At 42.6% G+C, this 17,881-nt stretch overlaps 1 protein-coding gene and 1 pseudogene across 1 annotated transcript; one reads left to right on the top strand and one right to left on the bottom strand.

The window, feature by feature from the left end:
* Positions 1-8,848: 8,848 nt before the first annotated feature.
* On the bottom strand, positions 8,849-13,834 carry LOC130390970 (uncharacterized). The gene is made up of 6 exons (XM_056601153.1): positions 13,213-13,834; positions 12,669-12,782; positions 11,876-12,044; positions 11,676-11,755; positions 11,069-11,132; positions 8,849-8,962 (listed from the first exon to the last, which is right to left on the bottom strand). Exons 1-6 carry the CDS (start codon positions 13,392-13,394, stop codon positions 8,849-8,851), a joined length of 723 nt encoding a protein of 240 aa, XP_056457128.1. The 5' UTR covers positions 13,395-13,834.
* Positions 13,835-16,244: 2,410 nt separating this feature from the next.
* Positions 16,245-17,459, top strand: LOC130390923 (coiled-coil domain-containing protein 106-like; annotated as a pseudogene).
* Positions 17,460-17,881: the final 422 nt, after the last annotated feature.

The following is a 17,881-nucleotide window of genomic DNA, read 5'->3' as shown; positions in this document are numbered from 1 at the left end:
TTAATCCCCGGACTTCTGTGGACGAGCGGTATGCATGCTATGGACAACTTTAAAGGCTAACCGTTCATGATGCAGAGTTTAGATAATTATTCCTATCTTAAGATCACCGTGTAACTGTCGTATAGGGATCTGGTTTGATGCTAGACCCCTGGGTTGGTGTCCTTTTGTAGGACTTCTTTCGGTTCTGGAATCCGGCATTCCTAATTGTTGAATACAAGATATTGCATGCATATTGGTGGTATGATATATCTATTGCAATCGCTCCAATGGAAGCAATAGTTGACCTTTGAACACCTCACGCAGTGTTATTCAGTCTATTCGTATGTAGTAGCTGATTATAGTAGAATTTAACCTATGTACCTTTAATATTCGCAAAAAACGTATTGTAATTGTGTTTACAGCAGTTGAGCTAACTCCCTCCGTGGGCACCGTATAAAACCATGTGCACCCTTTATTAATTAGACATATTATTCTAGCAGTTGAACCCCATGTCTATTTGAACCAGCCTGGTTCTCTACCTGTCTTGCTACACAAAACGCATGTTTAATAGACAGAAGGGCTTAGCAACCTGAAAAAATAATTACTGTCAGTGTTTGGCATTCGTTCTTATACTGCCATTTCCTGGAGAGAGAGAGAATTAAGATCAATGCAGAGAAGTAAAAAGATGAGTGTTTGGCAACTATAATGCTTGTGTTGCCACCTCCTAAAGAGAAAAGAGAATTAAGATTTTAATGCACAGAAGTGAAATGATGAGCGTGGGCAACTGATTGTTGTGTTGCCACTCCCTGATTAGAAAAGAGAATATTTGTAGTAATGTTAACTATTAAAATGATGGATGTCGGGCATCCATTACTGCTCGGGTTGCAAAGGCCTGACGAGAAAAGAGAACAAATTTAGTACAAATACAAGACATTTATAGATCGTTTAAACAATTAATGTTGGTGAATTAAAAAACATTGATTACAACCTACACAAATATTTGCGTGCTTTGCCGATATCAACTAGGGACTGGCTTCTTGTATTTCAGCACCCAGACACACAGACCCTCAAATATACAAACACATATACCAAATTCACATCTGGTTCCAACATATTACCAGGTGTTAGGGGTGGGAGGGGGCAAGGGGGAGAAAGAACAATGAGATAAGACTTCAATTTAACTGACAATAGGAAGGGGTTTAGTCTCCTCCTTTAAGCAATGTAAATAAGGTAGTGTGTGGTAGAGAGCGTTTGAAGGTACAGCGTAGGTGTGTTCCTCTTTATGTTGCAGGGCTGTGTGATCCTATTGTTGCAAGGCAAATTTGGTCTCGTCTGGTGGGGCAGACAATTAAGGGGATTCTTGAGCTGGATGAGGGGAAAACAGTAGATCGGTTACTTGGAAAGCTGGTGGTCGTCTAGTTGGGACTTATAATAGTTATATTTTTGTGGTACATTTGGAGATGTTGAGATGTAATTGGGAAATATCTCGTGTTAACGAGTAGGGGGCACTACCAAGAACTACAAATATGGCTGCGGTGCAAACTACATGCGTATCAGCCGACTACAGAAACTTCTTTGAGTTCTATCTGTCCGGCTGAAAATTGTGGTACCTTATAACATAAGGCTACCACTTAACCGCAATTTTTGTTCTTAATACACTCTGTTTCTGCGCTTTGTGTACATTTATATGTACACAGATAGCCCTATGAGATCCTTGGATGATGAGGGGAACTACAAATAGAAGTCATTGTTGTTAAAAATAGCGACAGAGAGAGAGAGAGATAGAGAGAGGTGATGTGGGAAGGGTGGGGGTTCATTCTATTCTCTGGGGAAGGGGGGGGGGGGGGTCTTTATGAGGGGGGGTGGGAGACAGGGACTAAAGGATGGGGAAGTAATTTAAGGGGTGAGGGAGGGCCTACCTTTAGACAGGCAAGCAGACAGAGAGAAAGAGCGAGGAATTGGGAGTTACAAGATTGTACAACGTTAATTACTTTTCAATATTCCATATTGAAACTGTGGAAAAACCTTCCTGGTTGCCCAAAAGCAATACGTCTGTACAAACAAAGTGGATTTACGGATTTATCACATGTATACATAAATATTGTTCTCCCATAGATGTTGAATTCTATTAGCTACAAAATTATAGCCAAAATATTATGCGTCAGAAACTATTGCTTCACTGATGGTTTTCAACTTATTGCTATTCATTTATTGATTCGTAGAGGATGAGGATGAGGGCACTTAATGAGCGTGCGGAAACTGTAGTGGCGCTAGATATTGATATTTAAATCAAAATCAAACTAAATACCTCAAATATTGGAATGAAATACACAATCCAATACTTCCAGCTATTGACTAGTGAAATGTGACAATTATAATTGCACCATTGGCTGAATAAGTAGCTGCCGAAACACTGTTATCATTTGAAACAGATGGATCTTTAAGGGAATATATTTATGGAGAGAGAACATATTTCTATAGACAGACAGACAGACAGACAGACAGACAGACAGACAGACAGACAGAGCACACCGGGGGTCCCTTTGTGCAGGCTACTATTGCCTTATCAAAACACCCAGGTCAAAAATGACACCTGTTGCCTTCAATAAGTGTGTGCTTGGAGAGAGAGAGAGAGAGAACATATCTCTAGAGAGAGAGAGAGAGAGATAGAGAGAGCGAGAGCGAGAGCGAGGGAGAGAGATCTGCTTTTGTCCCAGGTCAGAGATCATGCAGTCTTAACAAAAGACTTACCATTGCAGACCCTACCTATTTGCAGAAGAGAGAGAGAGAGAGAGAGAGAGAGAGAGAGAGAGAGAGAGAGAGAGAGAGAGAGAGAGAGAGAGAGAGAGTGTGTGAGTGAGTGAGTGAGTGAGTGAGTGAGTGAGTGAGTGAGTGAGTGAGTGAGTGAGTGAGTGAGTGAGTGAGTGAGAGAGAGATCTGCTTTTGCCTAGGTCAGAGGTTATGCAATCTTAACAAAAGACTGACCATTCATCCCCTACTGACTTGCAGGAGAGAGAGAGAGATGAGTGAGTGAGTGAGTGAGTGAGTGAGTGAGTGAGTGAGTGAGTGAGTGAGTGAGTGAGTGAGTGAGAGAGGGGGATATAGAGAGAGAGAGGGGGATATAGAGAGAGAGAGAGAGAGAGATAGGATGTAACACTTAAGTTGAGCCCCCCTGTTGCTCTAGAGCAATGGCGTTTGTTTCAAAAGAGGGCTCTGACTATAAAGACTGAAGGCATGAACAAAGGAAACGCACGTTTCCAAGACGCGCCGTCCCTTTAAATCGTACACCACGTGGTACATCCAAAATGCTGTAGAAACAAACTAGTTTTGACCTAGGTAGCACTGGCCAAACGCACTGGATTGGATCTCTATAAGAAGTATGAGATTCCTGCAAGTTTGTCCCCACAGCGGGTTAGCGAAGCACTCAAAACAAATGGGTTAAAAACTGCGCAAGTGTGCCTCTACGGCTGCGTTATATACTATACAAACTTTTCAATGGACCGGGCCTGGAGGAATCAAACCCATTCAAACTCCACAGCAAACAAAGCTACGCCACCGGTTTTATGCAAGTAAGCTAGATTAACGTTACTATTTGACCTTTTTTACCCCACCGTAATGGTTCAAACGTTTTCTGGTCAGTTGTAAATATCTTTTGTACTGGCTTAACACCCGTACATTCTTCACACAACACAAAAACCACAGGTATTATTTCTCCCACGTGGTACAAACATTAGATCTAGACGGAATCGGATACTGTCTATCTACGAAACCATATAAAATACACTCCTAGCCCTTTGCCTCGTGAGTTCGTTATTTAATTTCAATCTGTTAGCGTATCCTAGGCCGTTTATCTAACCGGCTGTATGAATTTCAATCCGGGCCAAGACCGCGGAGCCTCGAGACCAGACGGAGGCACAACAAGCTCTTCACCTAAACGTTTCTGTAACTAATTCTATTGCAGATTCAATCTTTAAGACAATGGGCTCTGCTTACCTAATTCTTGAATGGCCTGCGAAGAGCTTGTTATGCGTCTCGGTGGCCGCGTGGCTCGAGTCTCGGTCCGGAGCTTCCCAAGAACGTCAATGGGTCACCAAATTATTGCGTAATTCTTCATGGAAAGTATTCGAATCCAAAGGAATAGCTTTAAAGAGAATTTATTTGTATAAAGTATTTTCGGTATGGTAAACTGATACTCTGAAGCAAAGAGAGATTGAAGATGTATTCTAAACACGTGCTGAGCGACTCCCAGCTGACCAAAGCTATTAACCCTATCCGTATGGGCTGCCGAGAGTTTCTGAGGACAATGTGGGTCAGTAGGCTGTTATGGTCTGATCAGCGCGGACCGGAAGTAGTGGGGGGAGCCGATGTGAGATAACCTTCTGTATTTTTCTCGCCTGGTCTGTGATGCTGCCTTCTGTGGCTAAAGTATTTATTGCAGCCTTCAGTAAGGTCTTGCTCCCCTTGTGGCTAAAGTATTTATGGCTTATATGTTTGGTCCTGCTTCATTAGGTCTATGTGTGGGTAGCTTAGATTCTTAAAATACGTAACACCCCCATCCAGCTCAAGAATCCCCTTAATTGTCTGCCCCCACCAGACGAGACCAAATTTGCCTTGCAACAATAGGGTAATTGTTATTGTATAGATGCATAGATTTCTCCTCAGATTAGGCCAATAAACCAATGATAAAATAAAAATAAAAACGCTTGATCAAAGGCCCGGCCCGAGGATAGTGGAGGGAAATATCGGCCCGACCCGGCCCGCGTCGGGCTCGGGCTCGGGCAGAGAATCTAAACACTGACTGGAACTACTTAGCAGGTGTCTGTAGGCCTATATCAGGAGTTAATGCACGCCCTGCAGCCAATCAGAATACGAGTATTCCCCCAGACCGTGGTATGAACAATATTATTCACGAGTTATAATCAACCCCTACACATCAATATTAATGATAACCCATTAAATACGGTACGATTTCTAGATGTCATGGCAACGTCCGCTCGCGACACTGGACTTGCGAGGCATCGACGCGGACTTTCATTCACATAGCCAAAAACAAGACAATAGATGGCTAGATAAAATAAACATCAAGACATACAATTCTAAAAAGAACAGATGAAGCATCTACCCTTTTTTCCATCGTGGTTTGCCTACACAGCAGCGCACCTGCATTTAATGTATCCGTGAACTGTCACAATTTCTCAGAATCAAAGTTGAAAGTAGAAACGGGTGGCCAAAAGCTGTCATATTATCACAGACAATTTTAAGTAGAAACGGGTGGCCAAAAGCTGTCATATTCTTAGTTATCACAGACAATTTTTAACAATAAATGTTCCGTACGGAGCTCCTTAAGGGACATTAGGGAGAACACTCCCGGACAGAACCTTAGATGGAAGTCGTGCTTAGTGACACGACAAATACTTTCAATTGATATGTATGAGTTTGAAAATTTTGCTTTTTGACACAAACATTTAGAAAATACATGTCCCTGATCACGTTTCAATAGATTAAATAACGTGACAGTGTCACGTATTTTCGTGAGCCCGGGTTGCCTGCACGCCGGCCATTATCAGGTGATAATGGCCGGCGTTCTATACATTATCCCTTACATAACCAGCAATGACAATGGTTTTATACCCATGATTTAAACGGCATGCGAGCTGCTGGTTTCAGCGTCCATAGCAACCATCATATCAACCATGTTATTATAATGATGTGGAGACGAATGAAATATTCTTCGTCATAACTATCAAACCAAACATCCTTCACATTCGCCGAGCGACGATTATGAAAGTAAAATGCACAGTTCTCGCTAAAAATGTTTACATAAACACTTTTAATGGCGTAACTATGCTAAAATATCATATTTTCCACCTAGAATAAAAAGTATGTCCGCCATTTTCACAGAAAAATATCCTAAAAACTATCCAATAGGAAAGATGCTCACAGCGTCTATTAGAGACGTAGTCGGGTTAATACAGGAGTGAATGGGCTGCTGAGGCATCCCCCATTCCGTCTGCAGAAGACGCCGAAGGGTACCTTTCCCGTCACCGACCGACGGCAAAGGGTACCTTTCCTGTCAGTCACCGACGCTAAAGTGCCTTTGGCAACAGTCGGTATTTGACGTTCTCGGAGTGAGACTGTGTTGACAGGAGAGGTAGGCATATCAAAAGCTCTTCCTCTCACTGCTAGTCTATCTGTCTTTCAATTTGTAGTCCTTCAAACTGATGTATTTGGAGGACTGAAGACCTCCACTAACTCACACACACAGACACACAGACACACACAAACACACACACACACACACACACACACACACACACACACACACACACACACACACACACACACACACACACGTAATAATGTAAATGTGAAAAAGCATTAACATGCAAGCATTAATATATCCTATAAAGGGGGCTAACGTTCTGGAGCTAAGGAACAAGCTAGTACAGAACAATAGGCAGAGCAAGAAGTTTAGCCAAGAGCTTGTTGTCTGCGTTTTTCCACAGTTGGAATAAAGACATCAGTTGAAGTACATTAAAACTGTGGTGATACCTTGGCACTTAAGGATATCACAACACGCACACACACAGACAGGCAGGCAGGCAGATAGACAGACGTACTATCCCTCTTTGTTATTACCTGTCTTTCTTTCTGTTGTACATGGAAAAACACTGAGATGAAGCCACTCCCCTGTGAGTGAGTGGTGATCTCATGATAAGCCAACAATAGGCCATAACTACGTTATTAATTTCAATGGCCAAAGAAACTAGTTTGTGTTCATATGGTGATGCTGTGTGCTGATGCAATCAAACATTATGTTGTGTTTATCAGATAATTCAGGGATTGATGCATCTCAGTGCCTTCACGTACAACCTGGTGGACACCGTTTACTTAATGGATTGTTAAACCGCAGGTGTACTTTTATTTGGTGACAGAGCTACTACACGTCGCCACACTTTACCTAAGGTAATATGTTCAGTGTATGTGTGTGCATTTTACGGTATGTTGCGTGATGGGTAATTACTACAGTGCATGAAATAACTGTGATGAGAAGTTAACACTTTATTTGAAGGTATCTACATAAGAGTGACATGACACTGTCATGAACTTTGTCATGACAACTTAACATACACAGAAAATCCACCTCTTTTTGACATGATGACATAATCATTATTACAATTAGATGTGCAAGGTTACAGACAAACTCTAGCACTTGGTTAGATAATTGTGTGACAGGATATGTCACAGAACTGGCTGTCATGACACAACTATTACAGTATAATGAATACATTTTTTAGACCTCAAGTAAAGTGGTACCATTTTGATGTGTAATTTAGATGTCGTAAAGGATAAGTGCGTTTTAAGTGTTATTGCACACTCATTACCTTTCGGCAACACATATTGTGCTGTTATAAGATAAGATAAGATAGTCCTTTATTAATCCCCCTTGGGAGAAATTCACAGGTGACCAGCAGTACAGTGGGAAAAGAGAAGTGCGAAAAGCAGTATATATACAATAAATTGGTAACACTTTATAATAACTATCCGTTATAACTAGTTAATAGATCATAAGTAAACTGTTAGTTAATGAGTTATAAATGTTAAGTATCAGTTAATGGTTTATATATGTTATTGGGACGTTATTCTAAAGATGCAACTATTCCTCATTTATTAACTGTTAGTAAATGAGGAATAGTTGCAACTTTAGAATAACGTCCCAATAACATACATAAGCTATTAACTAATACTTAACTAATATATGAACTCACACTTTACAGATCAGTTGTTAATAGTTTGTTAACCATCTACTAATACCAGTGAAACTTTGTAGAACAGCAAATAGGTGGAACAAGTTTAAGGTACTGAAATTTGATGTGATATTTAAAATATCTAATTTTTGTACCTCAACCTTGTTCCACCAATAGGCTTTTCTGTGTACTGTATTTGACCAAAGAAACACCACAGATGAAATGTTGAACATTGTGTTTAATGAATAGAAACACGCATACTGAGCCATCACATGGCAGAACAGCAGTATACAACAGTATACAAACACATGAGGTTTCTGCACTTTTTGTGCTAAACACTGGATAAACAGAATTTCAGAGGGACATTTAATGTCCATACATCACAGCAATGTCATGGATTATCCGTCCTAACGGCCCTTTGCGATGCTTTCGGGCAAGCCACTCATGCCATTCAATAACTCTGAGATGGTCTACCAGTAACTCCTCTGTACGATTCCCCCTGAGTCTCCACATTTTCCTTAACCGTTCTCCAGGCCCTCTCTATGTGCTGAGTATGTGCACCTGTTTGGGCATCGACATATGACACACTGTGATTGACAGTGAAATGGGTATAACCTAACTGAGTTAAAGCATTGCGATAAGCCCGCCACTCATCACTTATTATTGTAGATCCCACTTTAACATGGTGAGCTAAAAGTGGCACCAGATCTCTCCTTCTCTCAACTAAGCGAAGAACAGGCTTTGCATGTCTTCTCCCTCTCCTGTTCACACCTAGCATCCCAAACACCCACTTCTTCCTCTTCCAGCCACCAGCCATTCGTCCCCGTCCGTACTGATGAAAACATAAAATATTAGGAATTCTTCTTCTTTAAACAAAATGAAGTCATTCAATGGTAATTTGCATTACTATCTTGATAAGATATTATCCTGCTTGCCTTTCTTTTGTGTCTGAAGTGGCTCTCATCTATGGTGTGTCACGAACGCCTTGGCTCAAAGGCGTCGAACATAGGGAAACAGACACCGTCGGGTAACGCTCAATACAATAATGATATTTATTGACAGGCAGTTTCCATAAATACACACGGGCGCAGAGAATACATTGCGACCGCTGCATCCAGCCGTCAAACCGCGTCTAGAGAGTGAGAATTGGGCCACAGGACGCTGCCTTTATCCCCGGCAGCCAGCACACGGCTGCGTGCAATTCCCTCGTTACACCGGGAACACTCAAGCTCCTCCTACAGGCCAAAGAGAGCAGTACAACACATAAACAGCATACAAGCCTATTCCTATACCCTACAGGCAGAGGGAGGAATAGGCCTAGCGCTCAATGAACAGAGCGGGGCGTCACATCACTCCCCCCCAAAAGACAGGAGCCCACCTCATTGGCTTCTGGGAAAAACATTACAAAATACCAACCACCACAAGTTATTTTATCAAGTGTATATCCTTGCCCACATAAACCCATAAAAAAACATATTTGTAATAACACAGGCCTAGAGGAAGACACACCCCTGTTGCAAAAATGCACATCAAACCAGCAGCCAAACAATCCACAAACAGTCATACTCACAACCTTATTACCGCATCCACTCTCCCGCATATCCGGCGCCTGGATACACGGGACACCTGAAGCTGAACACGACATGACATGAGACAGACAGACAGACAGACAGACAGACAGACAGACAGACAGACAGACAGACAGACAGACAGACAGACATTCACCCTCACTCCATTACATTTCCCGGCCACGGTCATACGGTGTCTTCATTCTCTTAAGAGCACGACCCCGATTTTCGCTCGCCATCTTCCATGCAAGGAACAGCTTGCGACGAAAACCTTGGACATGGTCGGCCAAGCTCTCTGGTGGTTCTGTACCGCCCAACTCACTGCCCAAGACATACAGAGTTGTCCGCACCCTGTGACCAAAGACGAGGTCACTAGGACCAACTCCCGTACTTTCCTGCACGACTGCCCGTGCCGCCAGCAAGAGCCATGGTAAACACTCTGCCCAATCTCGCTTCGACTCAATGCCAGACCCTGACTCCGGCAGGGGCCCAACACAGTCAATGATCAGGTGTTCAAAAGGAGTACCAACAGATTGGGTATGCACCACCACTTGACCGGACGCAGTACCTGCAAGAGGCAACCAGTCTTGGATAGAACAGTCATGCTCCACACCCTGATCATCCACAATCATCGCATAGCACCCCTCCAAGGTGGCGCCCTCTTTCTGAGCCTCAGTGACCCCATCCACAGACAATGGCGCTGGTAACACTGGAATGACCATCTTCGCCAACGTCACAGGAACACCAGATGAATCCTCTACCTGCGCACGAGCCACAGCAGGAGTCACCGCGCAGGCAGTGAACACCTCCGGGAACTCTTCAGAACACTCGTCAGACTCAACTGACAGTTCCACTCCTGTAGGCCTACTGACCATTGGCGTTGACGGAGATTGAATAGGAAAAACAGAACCATGTCCCAAGTTATTGCCCAAAATCAAATCAATGCCATCCACAGGCAGCGAAGGACGAACAGCGATCGTCACTTCTCCTTTTACGAAAACTTGGTCCTCACCAGTCCACTCCAGATCACTAGCTACACTTTCAAAGAGGGAAAAAAAAACATCTGGGTCCCTCTCATTGAACTTCGGGAGAAACTTAACCATACTCGCAAGACTCGATGGCTGCTTGGAATTCCCATATTTTCCCTCCGCCATCAGGTCCAGGCGAAGACGTTCCACCCGTAATCTATCATGCTCCAACAAACGTTCCTTCCCCCTTTTCACCGCGTCAAATCTCTTGTGCTCGAGTTGCATTTGCAAAATAACTTTTTGCTCCTCAAAAGTTAGCACACTAGCCATAGCTGATTCAGATTTCTGACCGGGCGATTGCTCCATAACTGGATCAACAATCGTAGAACAAAAGAAGGGCAACATGTCTTGTACCTTTAAACTCTCACAAATCAAATCTACCAAACGGTCCTTCCTGGCAGTTCTCGGCAACGTAATCTCAATGGAATACCGTTCTGCAACCTCTAGTAACTGCTTAACCGTTAGTGTTAACAACAAGCTCTCCGATGGAGCTTCCCAAAACGCATCCAATGCGCTCATAACCAACCTACCAAACGAAAAAGAAATACGATCCAAACAATGTTCAACGCGGCTAGCACAGTAGGGAAAACCAATTACAGAGCGTCCCCCTAAACATTTACCCCCCACCTAAACTCACCTATTTTCTGACGGAGTCCAAGAACCGTGGATTAGTGAACAAACGAAATGCACACCCACCAATACCGTCAGATGCCAGCCATCCCGACCAAAGCCGATGCAGCCTTACTCTGCAGCGGTGACCGCCGGTCCAGACTCCGTCTCTGGAACCTATGACCCAGCGCGGAGGCGCTCTAAATGGGGACAGCGTTTGCTCGTGAAATCAGCCACCCCACTATGAAAGCCGCGATTTCACCCCGCAAAACAAAACTTACGAAATCGTGCCTAAATTAACGTTACCGCTTGACAGCGCAGATCTCCCCTAACAACCAGGCGGGTACACAGCAGGCTCAAACCACGCCCACTACTACAGTTTCATTCACAAAAACTCGCCAGTTAGCACCAGACCTACTCACCCCACGCCACAACAGGCTGTGGAACTCCAAGTAGCCTAGTCTAAGTTACCGCACGTCGCTATCACAGCCAACATGGGCCTTAAACACTGCTTAAAGTAGACAGTTACCGGATCTTCTGATCCCGGACGAGCCCCCAAATGTCACGAACGCCTTGGCTCAAAGGCGTCGAACATAGGGAAACAGACACCGTCGGGTAACGCTCAATACAATAATGATATTTATTGATAGGCAGTTTCCATAAATACACACGGGCGCAGAGAATACATTGCGACCGCTGCATCCAGCCTTCAAACCGCGTCTAGAGAGAGAGAATTGGGCCACAGGACGCTGCCTTTATCCCCGGCAGCCAGCACATGGCTGCGTGCAATTCCCTCGTTACACCGGGAACACTCAAGCTCCTCCTACAGGCCAAAGAGAGCAGTACAACACATAAACAGCATACAAGCCTATTCCTATACCCTACAGGCAGAGGGAGGAATAGGCCTAGCGCTCAATGAACAGAGCGGGGCGTCACATCTGACAAACTGCTGCCGCCCCCCAATGTACTGGCCTCTTGCTTGCTGATATCTGTCCATCGCAGTAGTGCACACATCTCGCAGCTTTTGAGCCATCTTGGACAGGGTTGCTGAGCTTCCAGAAATGTCATCATTGATCATGTCCACTTGCCGTAGACGCAGGCCTTGTGCAAATCTGATAGAACAAGGCAAATAATTATTATACCACAGTTCTTTTGATCTTTTTGGTTTGATACACAAAGTTTGCATCTACTGCACCCCAGGATATGAAAATGGTCCACTACTGTGTAGACAAAAACAGCAATAATGATGGAAAATATGTTTTGTGGTATTTTCTACAGAGCTCTGTCAATATATTTGGAACTAATAATTCTGTAGGATATTTGTAAAATCATATTTCTAATATTAATTGCCAGAGCCTATAGATTGAGAGAGCCAATTGCCATTGAGCTTCAAGAGGCAGGGTCAGACAGCCATGTTGCTCCACCAGGCCTAATGCTGACCAACACAGCATCCCCTAAGTAACAGCAATTAAACATATTTCGATAATTGTTAAACTGTTAAGAATTCAAGCTGTGAATTACACTTTTTAGCAAAATAAATCACGAAAGTGAAATAACTTCAAGCACCTGTTATCATCATGAGCCTAGAGATGCTCCATAACATAATAATCACAAGCTTTAGTACATAGTCTCCAGTTATTGTTTATGACAGCATAGTTATACAGTATTTCTATTGAAATAAACACTTTTCATCATAGACAGACAGGCTAAAATCATATACCTATGCCATAGCGTACCTGTACACAAAGCGCATCCAGTTGAAGAGGGAGACCTTTGAATTGCTGAATATAGATTTGTGTCTAATTGACCTCTTCAGTTTCCTCCCTCTGTGGTTATGGTGTTTGCAAACCCTGAAGATACAAATAAAGATAAGTATGACACAGGCCAGAGTAGTGGCTAGAGCAGTGATTCTCAAACATTTGCATGTCAAGGACCCCCAAAGTAATGTGTATTTGGCCATGGACCCCATCTGGAAATATTTTGTGCCAGGAACCCCCATAAAATGTGTGTAAATATGTTGAAAAAAAGTTTAACCCAATTTTTCAGTATTTCTGTCTGAAAATAGCAGATCTATGAGCTCACAACGTTTTGACGTGTTGTGATCTTGTAGATTAGTATTAAGTAGTGTAGTGTATAGTAATGTATTTCTAGAAATTAATGTTAACATGAATTAAGAAGATATATTGTGCACTCTTATCAGCTCACAATTAAATAGATTTCATTTTCACTAAAATTCTGAACCGAAATACCCATGCATGGGTAAAAAATAAATAAACTTACCATGCATAGTTGTCCACACAAACTGATTCCTTGAATTTCATCTTGTGTTTGCATTTTTGGCATCTCATCCATCTTCTTAGAAGCCTTTTCTTCTGCATCCATTTGATTATTTGTCTATGTCTTCTTTTAGATTTAGTTCTGCCTTCAATAAGCTCTCTTAGCTCAGTGGCTAAACCAGGCATTATTTGGCTACGATGTGACTAGCTCCCGCCAGATTACGTTTGAATTGTATTATAGGTCGGGGTGACGACAAGGGTGAAACAAGCCAATCATAAATGCATTCACAGGCTGAAGGAGGAGCCATCCGGCCTCCTCCATCATATTGACTGGTTGTCAACTTGTCAATCACCTCGCATCACCGCTGTACTTTGATGAGTGACAACCGGTGACTGACAAACTAGACAGACACGCTCACTCAGCAAGCCTGCATTGGCATTGATAAGGAATGAATACACGGTCTGGTAAAATGTCCGATACCAGTGTTCCCAGCGGCGATGCGCAAAATACCGAGATAAACCCAGGTAGGCCTACTGTCGGGAGAAAGAGAAAGAAGTCAACAGCGGGTACTTCCAATAAAAAGAAAACTACACCTGTGGACCATGCTGTTCACATGGACACCAACGGTGACGGTAAGCAAGACTGGGACTCTCTAAATCGACGCCACTTCGACCTGGGCGGGACTTTACGTCCTACGTCACTCGCTATGAGTGTGTGCATGTGTGCGCGTAGCCGTCACTCGCGATGGGTGTGCATGTGAGAAAGGTTTTGGCTTTTAGTGTCTATGGGTTGGTAATAACGGTTCTGATGATTTTTCTGATGGAAAAGTCTTTTATTTCCATAATCTTTGTTCAGTGAACGCATAAACCCGTTTGTTAGTTAGCAGTTAAACAAAATGCGATCTCTTTGTTTACAGTTACCAACGACCAACTGATGATTGGGGGTTCGATTCCCTAGTGATGCAAGGTTTTTTCTTTCATTTTGGACTGCACACACATGGCGAGTGACGGATACTCGCACAATGTACACACATCACTGTCTTTACAATTTCTCGGCAACCGAAGTTTAAAGATTGTCAAGTGGTTAAATCTTGAATCGCAACTCATTAACGCGGGGATAAGGGGTTCGATTCCTTAATGAAGCTAGCTTTTTTCTTTCACATTGGACTGGATGTTTGTATGCCATTTTGCATAACTTGTAGTTTATGATGAAGAAATGTTACTGGGGTTAAGGTTAGGGTAACCTTAAGGGTAAGACACAAAGTGTTTTTGCAACACAATATTTCTTACAATAACAAAGTCCTAAGTTTTGATGACTCCAGTAGGAAACTTAAGATACCTAGAGAAATGCATGAGTGCTCACAAAACATCAACAAGTCAGCAGTGCGGTACAGGGTGATCATTTCTGATATACAGTACAAAAGCTGAAACTATTAGCCAGGAGTGGGAAAGATGCAGACGCAGACATGGGAAGCAATAAGACACACCAACACACAGTTGCCTGTTGCAAAGTGGTTCAGAGTTTAATATAAATAGTTAGGGTTAGCTGGTATGGCGTTATCTGGTATGGCTATAGTCGAATGTTAGCTTAGTTCGTGTTGTTTCGTCATGTTAATCGCTAGTAATAGTAGTCATTTGTAGAAATAGTGCAAGGGAGTTCGTGCACAGAGCCCTGAGACAAACGGCTACGCGCACATATGCACACCCATAGCGATTGACGTAGGACGTAAAGTCCCGCCCAGGTCGAAGTGGCGTCGATTTAGAGAGTCCCAAGCAAGACTGCGTGTTATCTTTTCATTAAAGATGTTTGATCAGGATAACACGGACTGATAGATTTGTACTACATAAATCAACCAGATTGGTAGGGATGGGAATCGAGAACCGGTTCTTGTTCAGAACCGGTTCCCAGTGAACCAATTCCTTGGAATCGTTAGCATGCCTGCTGACCATTAAATGCCTTCAGCAAGACCTATATGGTATAAAGCTCGGCCAAAAGCCGAGCTTCGAGGGTTTGTTTACCAGCGTTGCTACGGTTACCGTATCACACCAAAAACCGGTGTGATTGTATGCATCAAAACTTTAATTTATACAAGGCTTACTGTATGTTCACACCGCACATAGAAACGTGTCGCACGGCGACACGAGCCAATCAGTGTTCACTCCCTGTGGGTAACGTGGGTGAAGTAACGTAAAACAGCCAATCACCGACCAACCGGCTGGGCCAACCGTTCCCTGCACTCCGAGTGAACTGCAGCTTGGAGGAGAAAGTGATTGTTGCCGTTTGCGACTCCCGAAGCTCTAAATATAATATTATATGTTATAATATATATAATGCTCATGGCTCAGCTGCTCATTATTTTACCTTCACCTTGCTTTTATGATTAGAGCTTTTTTAATTCTCTACCCTATCATTCCAGATACTGCGGGAACTGTAGCTCCAACAGCATTTTTACATATCAGGAAGATGCAGCTTAAGCTCTGTGAGGCCAAGAAGAAGCTGCACACAGTCACAGAAAAAATCAGTGACCTGACTAAGGAGAGAGACTCCCTCCGCCAACAAGTTGGTCAAAGTAAGTAGGCCTAACACTTTCTTGGGAAAACATGTTTGCACACCTGACAATGATACTGGGGTGCTTTGTAAAATATATATACAATTGAGTGGAAGAAAGGCCAACATTTCACGGTGACAAGACCATCAGAGCATGAGCGTGTTATTACCCAAACAATACACATGTACAGTTAATACCTGGAAGATAATATCTGTAGCATTGATTGACAGCAGACACATCTGTCAAACGGATGAGATCACGATTTGATGAATCAGTGAAACTGAAAGTCTTAATAAATGTAAATGTTGATAAGAATGAGTGAGTTGACTTGTATCATCATAGTTAGTAATGCATTTGGTATTGTATTTTGTATTATGTTGTAGATACAGATGATGTTGGGACAATTGACACATCTTCCTCGGCAAACTCGTCTCCTGGTGCATCTTCTTTCTCTTCATCCTCCAGTCCATCCAACTCCTCCTCATCCTCTTCATCCAGCTCCTCATCCTCAACTGATTCTTCAGATTCAGACAATAAATTGAAGAAAAGACGCAAGAAGAAAAAGAAGCACCACCACCAGAGTCACAAGAAAAGGGACAAGAGGAAGAAAAAAGAGAAGAAAAAAAAGCAACATGGCAAGCAGAGAGGTAAGTGTAAAGAGAGGAAGGCAATAAGGCAGTTCCCCTCATGTGTGTCAGGCATGTAGACATCACAACGTCTGTGTCTGTTTGTCTCTCTCTCTCTGTCCGTCTGTCTCTCTCTCAATTCAATTCAATTCAAAGCGCTTTATTAGCATGACCGTTAAGCAATACAGACAATAATAAAAACAAACAAACATAAAAAAAAACAAGAAATAAGGCTGCTCCCCTCATGTGTGTCAGGCATGTAGACATCTCTCTCTCTCTCTCTCTCTCTCTCTCTCTCTCTCTCTCTCTCTCTCTCTCTCTCTCTCTCTCTCTCTCTCTCGTTTATTTTCCAAAATGAACTTCCTGGTGGGTATATTATCTTGGACCCTCCAATAATTGCTCTGTGCCCATGTAATCTTCATTACCTTTTGCAACCACTTTGCATCTATGTGTGTGTTTCCCTGTGTCGATTCACTACTTCACTACTCCTATGTTTGTTATACTTAACTACATTTCTATCTGTTTCAGCACGTCATCCTGAGGAGGTCATCAAGAGATACAGGAAAGTCCTTAAAGCGTACAAGAAAGGAAGAAAGCTGAGTGTGGCATATCGAAAGGCCGGTGTCGACCGAAACACTGTCGTCGCCAATGCCCCGATCTGTGAGCTGGCTGTTGTGGCCCCGAAGAAATAAAAGGAGTTGCTGGTTACTTATACACCACAGCAACGACTGCAGGACTTTGCAAAAAAATGTCTGGAAGTGTTGATTAATGATCCAAACCTTTTGAGGGATGTTGAGCATCAAAAGAAAAAGGGAAAACTGATTCCACTGTCTAAGAAAGTTTAGGTGTTTGTGTCAGTGTTGGATGGTGCCCTAGAGCAGTTCGGTTGTAGCTCAGGTCTGGTTCACTAAGTATAGAGGCTCCAAGTTGTGCTCCAAGTTGATATCAATAATGCCAATGGCTTGATTTTGATTTATTTTGTTTTCTGCCATGTTTTCTGCCATATGATGGCTCAGTATGTGTGTTTCTATACATTAAACACAATGTTCAACATTTCATCTGTGGTGTTTCTTTGGTCAAATACAGTACACAGAAAAGCCTATGGGTGGAACAAGGTTGAGGTACAAAAATTAGATATTTTAAATATCACATCAAATTTCTGTACCTTGAACTTGTTCCACCCATTTGCTGTTCTACAAAGTTTCACTGGTATTAGTAGATGGTTAACAAACTATTAACAACTGATCTGTAAAGTGTGAGTTAATATATTAGTTAAGTATTAGTTAATAGCTTATGTATGTTATTGGGACGTTATTCTAAAGTTGCAACTATTCCTCATTTACTAACAGTTAATAAATGAGGAATAGTTGCAACTTTAGAATAACGTCCCAATAACATATATAAACTATTAACTGATACTTAAGTCATTTATAACTCATTAACTAACAGTTTGTTAATGATCTATTAACTAGTTATAACGGATAGTTATTATAAAGTG

This window comes from Gadus chalcogrammus, chromosome 10 (assembly GCF_026213295.1).
Source record: "Gadus chalcogrammus isolate NIFS_2021 chromosome 10, NIFS_Gcha_1.0, whole genome shotgun sequence".
Lineage (NCBI taxonomy): Eukaryota > Metazoa > Chordata > Actinopteri > Gadiformes > Gadidae > Gadus > Gadus chalcogrammus.
Note: the sequence above shows the minus strand (reverse complement) of the source record. Positions and strands in the feature narration are given on the sequence as shown.